Raw genomic sequence first — 16,950 nt, forward strand, 5'->3', positions numbered from 1 at the left:
ATTTATTCTTCAGAAAGGTTTAATAGATCCCATTCTGGTCACTCTCTTGGAAAAATTCAGTCTGTTATGTGGGGTGACGAATTGGAATTCTGCTTAAAGAAGCCAGTCTTAACAGCAGCTCAGAGCGTCTTGAGTGAGAGCTCTCTATAAGTAACAAGTACCGGATTGGAGACATTTCCATTTTCAGCGATGCTGCTGCATTTTCAAGGCATCACTGTATGATGAAAGGGGAGAGCTTGCTAAGAGCTGTGCCGACAGGGAATGGATTATCAAGGAAAGCTAAAGATTCTTGGGTCTTTTCGACGGGAGAAGTCATGATCAGTTTCATGATTGCCATGTTGAGAGCTTTTCAGCTCTAATTGTGGGAAATCATTAACTGTACATTTTTACTCCCTTTGGGCCTGATGGGTCACTGTTTCCCCAAGTTACCAGCCCCGCCACGTAGAGGTAGAAGCGGTGCCAACCAGTGACTAAGCAATCAGAGGAAATAAAAGACTCCCCATCAATTCAAAGAGTGAGTTACTATGCATAAAAATGGCTCAACTAAGGCTAGCTGAAAAATATGAGCATAGGTACATTCACTACCTGTTGTTGGGATTAGTGTGAACCGCTGTTATATTATTACATATAAGAGTTTTCAAAAAAAAAATGGCATTACAACATAGTGTACATGACGAAATGTATTTTCTAGTAAAAAAACAATCGTATGTTTTAATTGTTAATTTATCATTGTGTTTTTGGTGTTATTATTGCACAAAAACTTTTTTAAAGATGTGTACCAAAAAGGCCTAATCTCACAGCTAGAAGCATAAAGGTAATCGATGAGCCACTTTTTTCTCCAACAAAGTGCTTCTGTTACCACTCGTATAAAACTAACATAATTATTTGTTAAGACCAAAGATAAAGGCTGAGACTATTTTCGGTACGTAGTTTAAAGTTTTTCTGAAATACATTTAATAAATTACAGTTTCACATTGACTTATGAAAATATCCATTTTTAGTAATATTCGATTTGATTTTTCTATATTGCATTCTCATGATATTTTATGTATCTTCCTCGGCATTTAACATAACCATATAATAAACATGTGTCAGTTTAATGCAATAATTGCTGGATATGTGAGTTTTATTAAATTCAAAAAAAAAATTAAAAATACGAATTGATAATAAAACTTTGATTCTTTCAAAAACTGCTTAATTAATGGTAAGGAGTTATTCTTGCGGCCGCTCACCGTAATTAAACTTATGACCTTCAGCATTTTATCCCCTCTACCAAAAACGGTTGGACGCCCCCGGTTTTTAATATCTGTAAATTGCTATTCTATCTATAAATGGTGTTCTATGACCGATTTGTCTGCTTGCGAAATGAAAGGAAACAGAATATTCCAGAGGGAATCCTTTATCTCAATCTGAGTCTAACCAATTACCACCGGGTTGTTCATGTTACTGATTGGATTAATGGCAAGTGACTTCGCAGTGATCCTGGCATAAGAAATATGATCGAATAAATACGTATTAGTGATCATTCAATACGCTAATATATTTACACCAGTTGCGACCAACTTTTTTAAGGGACGAGAGAAATATCGAATATATTCGATTACGAAATAACTTTTGAGTTCCTTGTAATACTAAAGGTTATAGTGAGAATGAAATAAAATTATTGTACGTTTATAAGGCGTGGATTAGAATCCCGTTGACGCTCGAAGAAATTTCTTAAACGGCGTCTTACTTATCCACATGATATTGCTGACATTTCATGTAACAGTTTTTCAAACTCGGTGTTATTTTTACATTACATTGTATTTACACACATACACGCACACACACACACACTAGATATATTATCCTATTTTATATACAGCATATCTCATTTCTGTTTATTAATGAATTTTAAACAGCAGTAGATAAGTCAAAAATAAGTTTATAACAACTTACTGTTGGGGGAATTTGAACGACATGTCCAAGACTGTTCTCTATGTAGATTAATTCCTCTTGAGAAATGGAGGGGTGTGTAGAGGGTCTCTCGAAGGAGAGCCATATCCAGAAGACAAACCAAACAAGACCCATAGCACCTAAATTTGAAATACTAATTAATAAACTTATATGTTTAAGAATCGATACGATTATAGCACTCTTACAACACGATAAAATAATTTATTATTTACAATAAGTTGTAGTAGCACTTGATCACTTGCAAACTTTGTACGACTTGTTCAAAGTCGTAAGTAAAACTTATATATTTAATGATTTTTTAAAAATTGTAAATGGAGGTTTGTTTTCAGTAAATCTAAAACAATTTTGCTCATAAAAGTTTATCAACCTTAGTTGAATGCACATATGCTATTACATGCTATCGAAAGCGCAATTTACATGGTCAGAACAACAAGCTTCCTGAACACTGTTTATTATGGTGTTCAACAAGATTATGATGAATTAAATTCTAATTAAAAAATAATAATAGCCAAATTTGGTACTACTCGTTTGGAGAGGTTTGACTCCGTCACAGCTTGGAGGAATTTCTAAAGGTCTCTTCAATCGGGCCTGCAGGCAGCCAATCTCAGGCGGAGAGAGTAAGGTTTCTTCCACTTTGGTTATTCCAGGTTTTTCAGCCTGGACAACATGCAAATAAGCTACTGAACACACGCATGCACAAACAACTTGGAGCTAATTATATATGTACAAAACGCAAATGTCTGACTTATGTTTGCAAGGACTGCCAATTTTTATAATAAGGATCTATATTTGTTACATTCTATACTGTGGAATAGATAACACTATGACCATAAACATATCCGGAAAATGGCCTTCCATCAATACTTTCAAAGGTAGAAAAATTTGTGATTCAGTTTTTTAAAGCTAAACTTAAATTTGTAATCTATCAGCCCAGAGTTCACCATTTATCAATATTTCGTCTCAAAATCACTCCATCCTATTAACTATCCCAGATACAGAGGTAAGCAAACATGTAAGCGTAATCGATATGTAGGCAAAGTAGCAGGGATAAATATATAAAGAAATACAAATGATCACAATTAACGTTTCCAGATTCTGAGTCAAAGAAGGGAAAACTACAGACCCTAGAAACTAATGTAGAAAGCATTTATATATATATATTCGTTCCAGACGGACGAATTCCTTATGGACTTATCAGCGATCACTACTTAAAGGCATTTGAACAGTCTGATTGGCAGCTTTTGCATAACAGTGTGCCTTCTCACATGAGGATCACGTGTGGACGTTTCTAGCTCACAAGTAGGGTGCAGTGCTGAACCGCCTTCCTTATTCACTGCACTTGACTCAAGCACACTTTTTCTGTTTCCCAAGTTGAAATTGAAAGGACGCCCATTTGATAGTGTTTATGACAGAATCACCGCATGCGAGCTTTCCAAGTCTTTCTAAAGATTGTAAGAATGTTGTATCTATTCGCTCCATCGGCGACTATCCTGAGAGAGATGAATAAAACAATATTTTATTCATCCATATTTTGCCTTATTTGAATTCAGTCTCGTTACGGTTTTGCAGCTATGTATTCGTAGAAATCAAATGAAAAATTTTCATTGTTAACATGCATGGGCCATTAATAAAAGATGACGATTTTTTGCATGTTATTTGACAAATTGGAAAAACAACGAATAATTGAAACAATTTCACGTACCATAAAAAATCTGGGTCATGAAATAACAATGAAAAAAATATCCAGGGAAGCTTTCCGAAGTTTTATAATAGACCTTTAAAACTGGGATAGAAACACACAAAAACAGGCACGGATTGTAAACGCGTAAGAAAAAAGAAAGAATGGAAGCAGGTGGCTTAAGAAAAACTGGGTCAGAGAAAATGAATGTTAGACGCTACCTATTAGCAGAGAATAAAAGATTGCGGACACCTTTCGGATAGCCAACCCTTGGAAGGGTTTCAAGTCTTGGAAGTTAAAAATAAGAACTCGTGACGTATGAACCTTGATGTTGTAGAAGCGGGAAGAGACAATTGCAGACAAGGGGAGGAAGAGTCATATTTTCAAAAAAAATTAAACAAAAAAAGTTCATACATTTCAGTAGTTAAATCGGCAACAGTATTCATTTTAGATCTCATACATCCTGTACAATGCGTGCTCACCGTTATCATATTTTATGTTTTGAATGTATTGTTAGAAGAACACTGCGTGATATTTCTTAAAGAAATCTTGTCTGGTATCAATTTTAGGCAGAATGCTAATAATTAGTTAGAGAAAGCCCATTAGTGTGCCTTTCAAAGGTTTTTCGGTTTGCCACTTACAGACAGGTGCAATGTTTGCAGAAACTTGGTGGATATTGCCGTATGGCCTTTGGTTGTATTTGAGCTGAAAAAGGAAGTGGACCAAAAAGCTATTCTGGGAGAAGGGGTAGTTATGGTCGTGGTTCTGGTTTTAATGACGCAACAGCTTCTGTGGGTATAGTGAACCGGTATCCAGGGTGTTTTCCTCCCCCTTTTTCTTTCTTTTTTTTTTTTTTTTTGTCTCTAATTCTCCAGAAGAGAGGAAGGGATCTGAATGAAAACAACGAACAAAAAGGGTTCGGATCGCAATATACAAATTCTAGTAACTAAAGTTATATGCCTGTTACTCTGCACGGAATTTAAGAGCATTGAACTTTTATAACGGTATAATGTATCGTAGCTTATGTTGGGTGTACCCTGAACGTCAGTTCAACTCCGCCATGGTACACTGTGATAAAGAACTTTTTAAATGGCCAGAAGTGAGTGTAGTGCTGTTTGGTTGTTTCTGGCAATTTTGCTATGTGAAGCACTGATCATCAGGCAGGCTGCTTCCCAATACCTCCGTCTATAAGGGAAGAACTAAAAAAAAGAAACCTATCATCTACAGGACCACCGAGAATTTATCTACCGGTGTTTATTTTGTATGTAAATTGCGCGTGTTACCTTGTCGGTTTGCTGGATGAAAAACTCGAGTTTCTGGAAGAAAAAAAACCTTGCCATCGTCGACAGAGACCGACTAACTCAACCAGGTCGTGAAAAAAAAGCTCATAAAAGTTCCTGGCATCATTGAAGGGATTCGGACCCGAACCATTACCAGCCGGTGTGGAAAGGGCGGTGTTTATAACTACTATGCTATCCGCGAAGACTATGATGGAAGTACTGAACATATGTTTTATTTAAATTTTAATTCAAGAAAATGTTTATATAGGTTTACCCACAGATACGCCTTATTTATTTCTATTTCCAAATAGGTATAATGCAAGAGGAGAGACATGATAATCAGAAAGGCAGTAAAAGGAACTATATTTTCAATTTTATTTTAAGAATATATCTCATAGTATTTTTCTGTGACTATAATACTAAGTCTATATCTCAGTCATTTTCTTTAATCTGCCGAATCATTTTAATCTTATCCAAGTCCATCTTCATTAATCTTCATTAATACAGCAAATGAACACGCTAAGGAAGAACTCTAGAATGATAAGAACGGATTCTCCACCATAACGCGGGAAGCCATCTAAAGCACGTTAAATGTCTAGATACAATCCATGATCAGGATTGTATCCACGATGCAATCCTGATCTTCATTTGCATTTGAACAGGCATAATGCTCATATTTTTTTACGAACAACTTGTCTAGTGTAAGCATGCCTTTATTTAAGTCTCTATTCAATCAGCTAAAAATATAAGTGGTTTCAAGTTACCACACGAGCTTTGATGTCCTCGTGGGTAGCATAGTGGTAGAATCGCTGTCTTCCCAGCACCGGGTGGAAAAGACCTAAGTTCGAGTCGATGACGTGAGGAATTTTCATGGCCTTTTTCGACAACGCGGCTGAGTTAGTCCGTCTCAGGCAAGGGTAGCATCGTTTTTCGTCCCGTAAACTCGTGTTTTTTGTCCAGCAAACAAAAACCGACAAGAGAAAACACACATAGCACTATTGCCTTAGTCGCTGATGCTTCTAAAACCCCACTAGTAAAACTACCTTTACTAGTGGGGTTTTAGTAAAGGTTTAACTCCTAAAACCCTACTAAAACAAGCTTTGATACGGACTACTTTGAAGCTACTGACCAAATAATAGATGTATACATAAAATGAGACAAATCATAAATAAAATAATGCAATTCTGAAATTAAGTTTTTAATTTCGCTTTAAATTCTGAAACTAAAAACAAATCGGTTTTCGCCTCCATCCTTCTGGGCTTAAAATGTTGAATTTTAAGTTCGGCAGGATGGAAACGATGCGGTATTTTGTTTATAGATATCAGCAATCCTAGGCACGCTTTCCACCATGTGATACGTCGGATTTTCTGCGGCATTCCAATGCTTCTTCCGATTGCTGATTTTTATGTTCATGCAGCTGTTCCAAGTGGCATGTCTGAAAAATTTTTTACTGCAATTAGGAAAGGTCGCTGACCCCTAATTTAGGATTAAATACACTTTTTAATACAATACAACAACAAAAATTTAACTGAGTTCGAAGGAACCAAAGGTGCAGACTCAATTTCGATGGCAAAACTCAAGTTATATATATTTTTTGTAACATAAAATGGGACATTAAATAGAATACGCACGTAATACAGAATGATATATAGGCCTACTACGGTAAACTTATCGTAATTCTCAAAAGAATGAAAATATCTATTTTTGGTTCTTTAATACGAGAGAAGCTCACAGCAAGTGAGAATCCTCATTGAAACTATCAAGACGACGATGAGAGGTTACGGTAATTAACAGTAATTAATAGTAATGCCAAGTTAACAACACTCAGTGTAAGTGGTGTCAGAAAAAAAAATGTCGTAATCGATAATCAACTATAGTTGGTGTGGACATGAGTGCAGACCTAGAAAATGATGGCTTGATTATAGTTCCAGTTAGGATTCTCTACAGTGAAATCCTGGATTTGTATTGCGAACGCGACTTCCTGATTTGTTTTATTTTTCTGATTTTTATTAGGCCACCAGAGACTTTTCTATTTTAGTATACCTGTACGCTATTCAAGAAGTCGTTGCGTTGCATTTTAATCCTGAAGGATTGCATCTCAGGTTCCCTTTTAAAAGAAAGCGAAGTATTTAATTTGCGAGTATTATTTTATTCTCAGTAAAATGCTGAGAGTTCATTGTAAGAACAACGAACCTCTCTTTCTCTCAGCATGGAGAGTTAAAAACGGGTTTATTTTAAAAATAGGAAAGCTATTTGGAAACACTTACCATAAAAATAGAAACAGGCTTGCCATCCTATATGATCCACTAACATTCCCGATAGAGGCATACCTACCACAACGCCAGCATACGAACCTAAATGGAAACAGAAACCAAAACTACATTTTGTCCTTTGTATATGTTTGCTTATTTTACATATATGAGGTAGCAGAAATAAATTTACAATAACTCTGCGCGCAACTGCGTTGTTACGATGTGTCGTGGGATTCTGTAATGGTTTTGTATGCCAGTGAGTATTTAATGTGTATCAATCTTCAGTGACCTCATGCGTTAATGGAGACTGTTGTAAATGCCATCTGCGCAAGTGGAAGTCTTTAAACAGCCTTCATAACTGTTCATGATGAACAATGAGTAACACGTTTTGGTCTATAACAGCAATGTTCATTTATAATGCAGTAAATAAAATTAATTTTGCACAGATTTCATCTAGCTATATAGTGAGTATACTATTTTATCAAAATCTTCCGTAGCCCATTAAAAGTAGGGCTTTTATGCTTGTAAACCAAAACCAGAAGGAATTATACACTACAGTATTATTTGAAAATATTAGGGGAATGTCTTACCACAAAAGGCGATGGTAGCTAGTCGGCTGCGTTCCATTGGTGGAGCCCAGTGCCGCCAGATTCCGTGGCATGCAGGATACGTCACCCCCTTAGAAAACATAGAAACAGTTGCGTCAATCCCACATCAGTACAGTACTTGAAAAAGTGGTGCCAAACCAAACAACAAATTATGAATGGGGAGCGATTATGGTTAACAACTGTCAATTATCAGTTGTTATAGAAATTAAATATTGTTTCTGATGAGAGATTTTGCTCAACGTCGATTTCATATGCAGTATAACTTTTAAAAGTATTAAATAAATAATATTTGAAATAGTCGAACGGTAATCTTCTCCTTAAATCTACAATGGAATTTCTGCTTGTTGTAAGACTGCCTGAAAGTTTTAAGAATATTTATTGCGAACTGTACGTTATGAATTAATTAATAATTTTTTGATTCAAAAACTCCATTCTCTTGGTTTGTTCTTATATCCTGTAACTTTTATGTTTCTTCAATGTTTTGAATTCAGTTGGTTGGTTGTTTCGAATTCAGTCCATGAGGCGTATATCGTGTCTGAAAATTGCATGTTTTATGCATGGTTCCCCTGATTTCGAGCGACGAAAAACGAAAATTTACAGAAGGAAAGGGAAAAAAATGAACACCTTGGCTGAATTTGAATTCCTTTCTTTTCCGTACAGTGTGGAAAAGACCAGGGTTTAAGGGCCGAAACTTATTAGAAAAAAAACAAATCACGACTGGGAATTTTATGCAACTTTTCATATGAATTAACCTGTGGTGATGTCTCTCTGATCCACACTTTTATAAGTCTTGTTGCTTTCAATACCTCAAATTATCAGTCGATAATTCAAATATCAGTAGGTAACTAACTTTTGGTACTGAAGGCCTACGATTTACTTCCTTGTGACTTAATTAATAATTCTTGCTTCATTTAATGTGATGGTTTTCGTTAAATAAGGATAAAACGACACGAGAGAACAAGGTTGGAATCACTAAACTCCAAAGCCTATTCGGAGTTTTATTTTCTTTAGCTTTTTACCAGAGACGTTCATGATATTCTTGTCCACTGATTAGTGGTAAACTCCTCTGGTTGTGCCAGAATATAACCAGAACGTTTTTATTTCTTTGTAAATGGTCTTTCAATAAACTTATCTATTGAAGTTTGCATTCAATACCATTTGATATTGCTCACCTCGCAATAAAACTCGAAACCAGTTGTCTGGTACTGTAAAGTCGGAAAGAGAGCGTGTCAAGTCGGCACACGTGCCTCAAGCGAAAGGCGTCCTCCGTGACAGTATAATAGTTCCGTTGCTTGTCATTCATTTGGATAGGTGTGGGTTTGAATCCCATCCGAGGTTAGAATTCGTAAAGGTCTGTTCAATTGGGAATGTAGTTAGCCGATCTCTGGCGGAATGAGTAGGTTTTTTCCCAGTCTGCACAACATGCAAATCGGCTGATGAACTACCTGAACAACCTTTATCTCGAACAATCTAATAAACTGTGTTAGGGAACCAAAGAATAGTTTATTATAGTTAAATCAGTGATATGAAAATTAGAGAAAAAGTTTGAGACTGAAGACAAATTCCCTGGAGTAGATGTCACATATCTAGTTATTATGAGGAAGCTGCGAAGGAATGCATCGCGCCATTAATGTTCATTATGAGGGTTACATGGGACACTGGCGGGGAATAGGGGGGGGGGGTTGATTTCCTTGGACTGGAGAAAACCAATCTATAAAGGCAGTCTGAAAAACGAAGTTGATTGAATGATTGGTTGTTTGATTTTTTACGGCAGATCGGCTGAGAACGATACAGGCAACTATTTGAATAGGCCGGTTAGTCTTACTTAGGTGGTAGGTTTAATCAAGGAGGCAATACAGAGTCATTCAGATAGAAATCATAGTTTTAAGGAAGCGCAGCACGTTTTCCATCCGGTGTGTCGTTTGTAAAGAAAAAAAAAAAATGTTGTTGATCTAACCTTATAAACCATGACAATGTCACTCGTGAGTTGGATACAGGAAAATAACCTTGTCACTGTTTATTTACACATTAGCAAAGCAAATGGTTTGAACCTACGAGATGATTTCTATATACTGTGAAGCATACAGGAATCAAGGACCAAAATCTTAAAAGGATTAAGGGACAAATATACGATAGGTAGCAAGGGTTGCAATTAATCGTTGCTCTTCAGAATACGCTACGATTTGAAGGGTGATGCTTCAGAAATCGGTGTTAGGACTGCTTGTTGTCTGATTTTCCTCACTGATGCTAAGAAAAGTTACAGGACGTGATGCCAAAATGGAGATGAGGTAATCGATCTTTTCACATCTGCATGGAGAGAGCATTAACCATAGGCTTTAAGGATGGTTAGACAAGGTGGCAATTATACTTTTTATACATCAAATGTAGCTTTACATATGGGGAGTAAGAGCTCCAAAAAAAAATTGTACTTGGAAGGATTGAATTAAAAATGAATTATAGATTAAAGTTATCTGAATTAAGGTATTGAACATGTGGTTCCTCAAGAACAGTAAAAAAAATGACCTCCCCAAGTGGTGTTTAGATGATCTTAAGTTTTTAATAATTTAATTACTAGACAATGAATTGGTCTGTCCGATCGCTCGTTCACCTCGATTGACAAATACCATTCTTCTTGACTTTTATCTGGATGATTCAATCTTTCCAATTGAATCATCTAATAAAATGCCCATAGTATTTTGTATTCTCATATCACTTATAACAAATATGTCATATTTATCATTTGTGTAATATTTTATTATAAATTTAGGCCACAGTATTATCTATATATTAGAAAAGAACACAAAACCTAAAACGATTATTGTTGTGATATAAGTTGTATCCATTGGGGATGATATGATGCTATGACTTTGACAAGTTGTGCTTACGCTAGGGTTAATAGACACCATCAGCGCTACAACAATAATTTAAAGATTACAGATTATATCCTCAGATTTTTGGTTTCTACTTAATATATTTCCCATTACTCACAGAACGTAATCTTCTGGTTCTATCATGTAACTTTTCCTCTGTCTTTTGATGATTTAACCATCAAAAGATGGCCATCACTAGAGTCTGTGATTATTTTGTAGACAATGTATTTATAGTCAGGTTTATCTTAAGTACAAGAAAAAAAGTTATATACTAGGAGTGTTAAAATCATACCTTAAGGAGACCTAAGAATCCTAATTAAGTTCGCCCGCAAATGAAATTTCTACATCACTTGCGCGTATGGGCAGAAAAAGAAATTCCTTCTCGTTGAAACTCAGCCATAGTAACAGCAGATAGCCACAGCTGAAGGGCATCGCTACAAGTAATATCTAGTTTACGGCCAAAACCAGAGTCTTATGCTAGGTACCAAGGTAACAGTAATTATATTGGACAGTGTACTTAAGATAAACTAAATCGACTAGCCTGTTACCTGGTGCAATCAAAGGCAGTCTAGCAGAAAAATTTTAATAGCTTTCCGCCCACATAGCACTGTATAGACTTATGCGATCGATGCTGATTAAGCTTCAAAGGTTGTTAGCTTGCTTTGTCTTGATCTCTGATGTGGTACCAAGGAATATACCGAACAGCTCAGGCTAGTGAGAGACCTTAGATTGGATACCTGCGTTCAGGAAGTGGGTAAAACACAGTACCCATTTTCTGAAACTTCAGACATACTTTGTATAACGGCTTCTTGACCAGTACTTCAACTATACTGATTTTTGTTAACCCTAACTGCTATCAAATCAATTTAAAAATTGGCATTATTAATTTTGATTGAATCTTCACATGTTGGCCATTTGAAATTCAAATTCACATTATTGTTTAAGAGAAGGCAGATTAATTTCAATACTACTGACGCTATTGGAATTGATCAATGTACGAGGTTGTTCAATTAAAGCACGTTCAACCATTGACAAATAGCAACATGGTAAGGAAGAAACGGTTCCTTCCACCAAAGCTTAAGTCAAAAAATACCTGTGTGTGTGTATGATTTTTCTTGTGGAATTTCAAGCTGATGTGGTCATAACGGATCGGAGTAGAATGATTCAGTTTTACTTCTGAAAGACAAGAACCACAAAAAATCCAACACCAACTTGGTCGTGTATGGTGAAGTCTGCTATTCAGAAACCGCTGTCGTAGAATAATCAAGTAATTTTCGAGAAAGGAGAAATAGTGTTATTTTGTACATCATGATAGCCCGCCATTAGAAATCTAGACAGTGTTGAACTTTTGAAAATTGCACTTACGCGTTAACAAACGCATAGGTTAAAGACATGTCACAATTGCCGAATATCAGCGTAGAAGTGACTACTGTATTATTAATGAAAAATAAAAAAATAAGTTTTCTGTGTATACTGCAGGACAACCAAAGGGTCAGAGGAGTTCATAAGATAGACAGAATACAAGAAACAGCACTGTATTCAGCATTCACGGGCTTGAACCCCGGCCACTCAATGCACGTGTACTTATGCACCCGCGCGCCTGACCACTAGGCTACAGCGGCCTGATCTTGGTTGCCTTATTAATTTTCGTTACATTATTAATGGACCAAAGTCGAAGCTCAGTGGAGCCAAAGAACACAGAACCTGAGAATGAGATTAGATTTGAGCACTTGTTACACTAATCACAATATAGGACTATGAACACTTGAATAAACTTTGGCAAATGAATTTTGATGCTATCATTCTGAACTGGAATCCATGCTTTCCAGATTGCAGTGGAAGCATCCTCATTATTTCCAAGCGCAAATAAATATTAATTCTAAATTTCTGCAGGAAAATGTATGCTAACCATTTTCTTCAACTGATCTATTGCTGTTACACTTTAAGGAACTCAATGCTGTATGCCGAAACTTTGGACGCCTGCACCTCAGCAAACGAGTGGAAAACTGACAGATGCAATCATTCTGCTTTATGATATGGCACTTCTCCAATTCAGATTTTTTTTTTTTTTTTTTTTTTTGATTTGGTAGTTGTTGGCGCATCGGCTTCTGTGGCCATATTGCACCTCCCAAGGTTTTTGCAGTACTTTGATTCAAGCCCGAGGCGAGAATCGAACCCGCGACCTTTGGGTTTCCGGGCAGGTACTTTACCCACTCGGCTAGCCCGGTCGGCTCCTCCAATTTAGGCCACGCTTCGAAATTCCCTGGGACTCTCACTCCATTTACAGTCTAAGTTTGTCACCATATGATATTCATGATTCTATCCCGTTGAAAAAAATGTTTAAAAGGTCAGTTCGAACGCTAAGGACAAAATCAGTCATTCACAACGGTAGCCGGAAGAATTCATAGACTAAAAAAAACACTGGGATGCATATCTAAAAGTCAATGGCGACTTTCTAAATAAAATAAATTTTTAAAAGCTGTAAACGTGCTTCGATTGAAAAGCTGTCATAAAATAAACATATAAAATACTTACCAACAAACGTTTTGTGAAGAGATGTTAATTATAAAGAGACTTTATGCTCTTTCCTACATGTTAACTTTCAAGCTATACGTTCTTCTCTAATAAAGGATCATAATTGTAGCACTGAAATACCTTTAACAAAGTTTCGTATGTTCTTTTTAAAATTATGTATCAACTGTTTGTCCCCGGGGATTCGGAAGATGCCAAACATATTTTTAATCATCATTCATCATGTGTAGAAAGAACGAAAATTAATAACTGAAAATCTTAAGGTTAAGGAGGGCAGAAGTGAGAAAATGCTGCCAAAGATAATAAATACCATCTTCCTCTGTTATGCTACATTATGATCGCGTGCAGCAAAGCGGGTCGATATTGAATGAATCAGAAAACCATTTTTAAAGAAAAGTGAACGGGAAACTATTTAACACTAAGAAAGTTAAGAAAAATTATATTAAAGGAAGCTTTAACAGAGTGGATCTAAAAGCAGTTAAGTAGTCGGAGAATTATTATTTTAACACCACGCCTTGTTTGAACAGGGCCATTTTGATTAAGTAGAAACCTAAAGAAAATTAATGGTTATAAACTGCGCGCACAGAAAAAAGTCTAATGTGGTGGCAAGCCAGACTGTTTATATTGACAAATGGAAACACATTTACGCTCCCTCCATCCGACTTCATGGCTGAAATTTAATTTGACTGGCATCGCCAGCATTCACCCCCATATTTTAACTTACTCTTTGTATGCGTGTCTACTCACTAGGGCTGAAGCGCGAGCACCATAACCGAAGATAAACAACACCCTATTTTCCTACTCTGACAGCTTCATTGATCTGGGTCTTTTCACTCAATTAAAATCCAGGTTCTTTGCGACCTCTACTACCCGGTTACCTGGTGCAATCAAACAAGGCAGTCTGGCAGAAGAATTCGAATGACCTTTTGCCCACATAGAGCGGTACGCGCTTTGCACGAGCGATGTTGGGATTAAATGAGATCTAAGGACCTTATCGAGGTGGTTAATTTCTTCTTTCTTGCATCCAAGACACGGTGCAGTGGACAGCCATTGTTCTAGTTAGGTGTTGTGTGTATAAGATGCCGTCATGGAGACGTGCCTATTTCTCTCCACTGTTCAGTAAAGGAAAGAAGAGAAGAGAATTTTTATAGCTTCCGTCACTGATTCCTGATGAATGGAGGTAGTTAATAAGACGATATGAATATAATCAATTTACTTAGAGGCAGACGTTTTTTGCTTGTTACTAAATTTTAAAAAAATCATATTAATGCTCTCGTTTGACACAAACACTGATGAAAAATGCGATGGAAAATAATTCTGGATTAAGAACAAAAAACCGTCGATTAAAGATTAAAATTTTTGTTTCGTTTTTGAATTTTTTTGTGCCCAACTGTGAGCATTAATATGCTGCGTTTATACGGAAGTTTATCAAGTTTTTACGCTATCTCATTACTTCTTTTCCATTCCTTAACATGTCTAGAATTACAGTTTATTCTCAGGAAGTAAATAATGGGAAATGAAAACCAGTTTAATTGAAATTTGTCATTTTTATTGGTATACTTTGATCCCAGCTTGAAGTCACGAATTCAGCTATGGACGTGCATAGGCAGCTCTGAACATGAACATTCTAATATCTTTAGCTAATTATCTTTAGTTCTAATTTAGTGCCAGCAGAGGTTGAGCTGTGGTACACATAATGAGGTACATTTATATTCTCTTTTAACATAATGAGATACATTTACGTTCTCTCTTTTAAAACGTTTGAGAGAGATATCAACAAATAGAAAGTTGCTGGATTATGACAGTCTTAACAATCGGCGTTACTTGCCATAATGTAAGACCATCACAACGATTTGCTTTTTCACTACAAATAATTAACCTCTTTCTGAAGAGAAGTATAGTTGTTTACTTGTAATTCCGATTAGTAAATCCTTTTCGTCATCCAGAAACCGGTTATTCGTTATTATTTCATAGAAGAAGCGCATATAAAAGCAGCTTTGCGCGTTGGCCTTAAATTATCATGGTTTGAGATCCGATCATGTATCATCGAATTCACGTGTTCATTTTTGAAGAAAATATGTCGCATTCCAGAAAGGAGCAAAGCAAAAGAGTTTGATGTGTGTTAAAGAAATTCTATCGACAAGTGAAAAATGGTTAAGCAAGCTTATAGTGAGGAATCCACCTTTAAGAAGCAAATAAAACGTCGATCGAAGAGTGTTTCCAAGAATGGAAGCAATCCTCAATAGAAGATTGTTCTTCTGAGCAGTGGAGTTACAGCATGCTGCGACGAAGGCACTAAAGATGGTCGCAGACTGTGGTTTGGCGGACTGCTTTAAGCAATATTATGCCCGATGACAGAACTGTACTGTAGCTAAAGGGGAATATTTGAAAGAGTAGTAGTTTAAAACAGTATCATTGAAGTTTTGCAATTTTTTATCTTTGTTTTGTATACAAACTGTTGCTCATAAATTACTGAACGATTGGCAGTAATACCCCATTGTCTTTAATTATTCTGGTATTTTCTCCTTTTACATGATTTTCACTCTTTAACGAGCAATGTCTTAATAAACAGCAACTCCCCTTCATTTCATTGATTGCAATAGTGATCATATCGAGAAACTGCTATATAAACTTCAGTATAAACGCATGATGAGAATGTGGTATCATTTCTAAATGCTACCACTTTCCAATTAAACATTAAAATATTTACTAAATACAAAATCAATTAATCAAATAATATAAAATGTCACCAAACACTTAAACCCACATAGTTCTTCACTTGTTTAGGCCTGGTTGATGTGGGATATTAAAAATAACAGGAATACATAATAAAAATTCAATCTTAAATTAGAAATAAATTTTACAATTTAATTATAACACAACTTACATGTGGTCTCCTAAAGTTAAAACTGTGCCGAGAAGGAAAAGATCATTACGAAGAATGAAGACATATATAAATTCTTTAATATATTAAAATTTAATAAATGATGCATACTATATAAACAATTGAACATTTATGTTAAAAAAGAACTTTTAAAACTAAAACAGAATGACAGATGTCATCTGAAAAAAAGAAAGCCAAGAAAAAAAGGAATAAAATGAAAAATTCTGTATTAATGCAGATCAATCATTTTTGACAAAATTCATTTGAAAGAGCAGATGTTTGTAATAACAGCAAGTACTTTAATGAACAGTCGTTGAAAATGTCAACGACGTTTTAAGAACTAGTCAGTCAATTAAGCATAATTCGCATCTTTGTTTATTCTTCATCGTTCGGTCTCAAAAAAACTGTAACTGATTTCATGAGCAATAAATTGAATAATTTCAAAATAATTAATTGATTAAAAAAGTTATTAATTTCTAAAAGGTCAGCTGAAATCAAAAAAAAAAATCATATTGGAGTTCCCTCTAACGACTCAAATATTGTCCAGAGTCAAATATCGTTTATATCTGAAGATATTTTATTGAATCCTTAGATTTTATAGCATCTTAAACACAGGGATGTTCAAAAGTTAAGTTACAACCATCAAACCCGAGATATAGAGAAAAATATGTACTTAATGGAAGTACACATTTTTTAGAAGAGTATTATAATACACTACATTTAATTTTAACAGAAATATACTCCAATTTCATGACTGCCGTAAACTGAGCGAATAAACCCCCGATATCTTAGTGCTGTTTATATGAATGTGGTAATATCAGTCAATGTAATGCTCGAATATTTTTTTAACAATGAATTATAAAGTTATGGTTAAGTACGAATATGTTAAA

At 35.6% G+C, this 16,950-nt stretch overlaps 1 protein-coding gene across 1 annotated transcript in view; it reads right to left on the reverse strand.

Annotated features, from left to right (window-relative positions):
- LOC150077417 (vesicular glutamate transporter 1-like) overlaps positions 1-16,950 on the reverse strand; it is a 260,722-nt gene that overhangs the window by 48,763 nt on the left and 195,009 nt on the right. The window contains exons 6-8 of the mRNA XM_090385981.1: positions 7,757-7,844; positions 7,182-7,268; positions 1,939-2,075 (exon numbers count right to left, since the gene is read on the reverse strand). Of these exons, the coding sequence (XP_090242107.1) occupies positions 1,939-2,075; positions 7,182-7,268; positions 7,757-7,844 (312 nt within the window). The remainder of the gene's footprint in view (positions 1-1,938; positions 2,076-7,181; positions 7,269-7,756; positions 7,845-16,950) is intronic.

This window comes from Mastigoproctus giganteus, chromosome 12, assembly GCF_048544385.1.
Source record: "Mastigoproctus giganteus isolate SK-2022 chromosome 12, ASM4854438v1, whole genome shotgun sequence".
NCBI lineage: Eukaryota > Metazoa > Arthropoda > Arachnida > Uropygi > Thelyphonidae > Mastigoproctus > Mastigoproctus giganteus.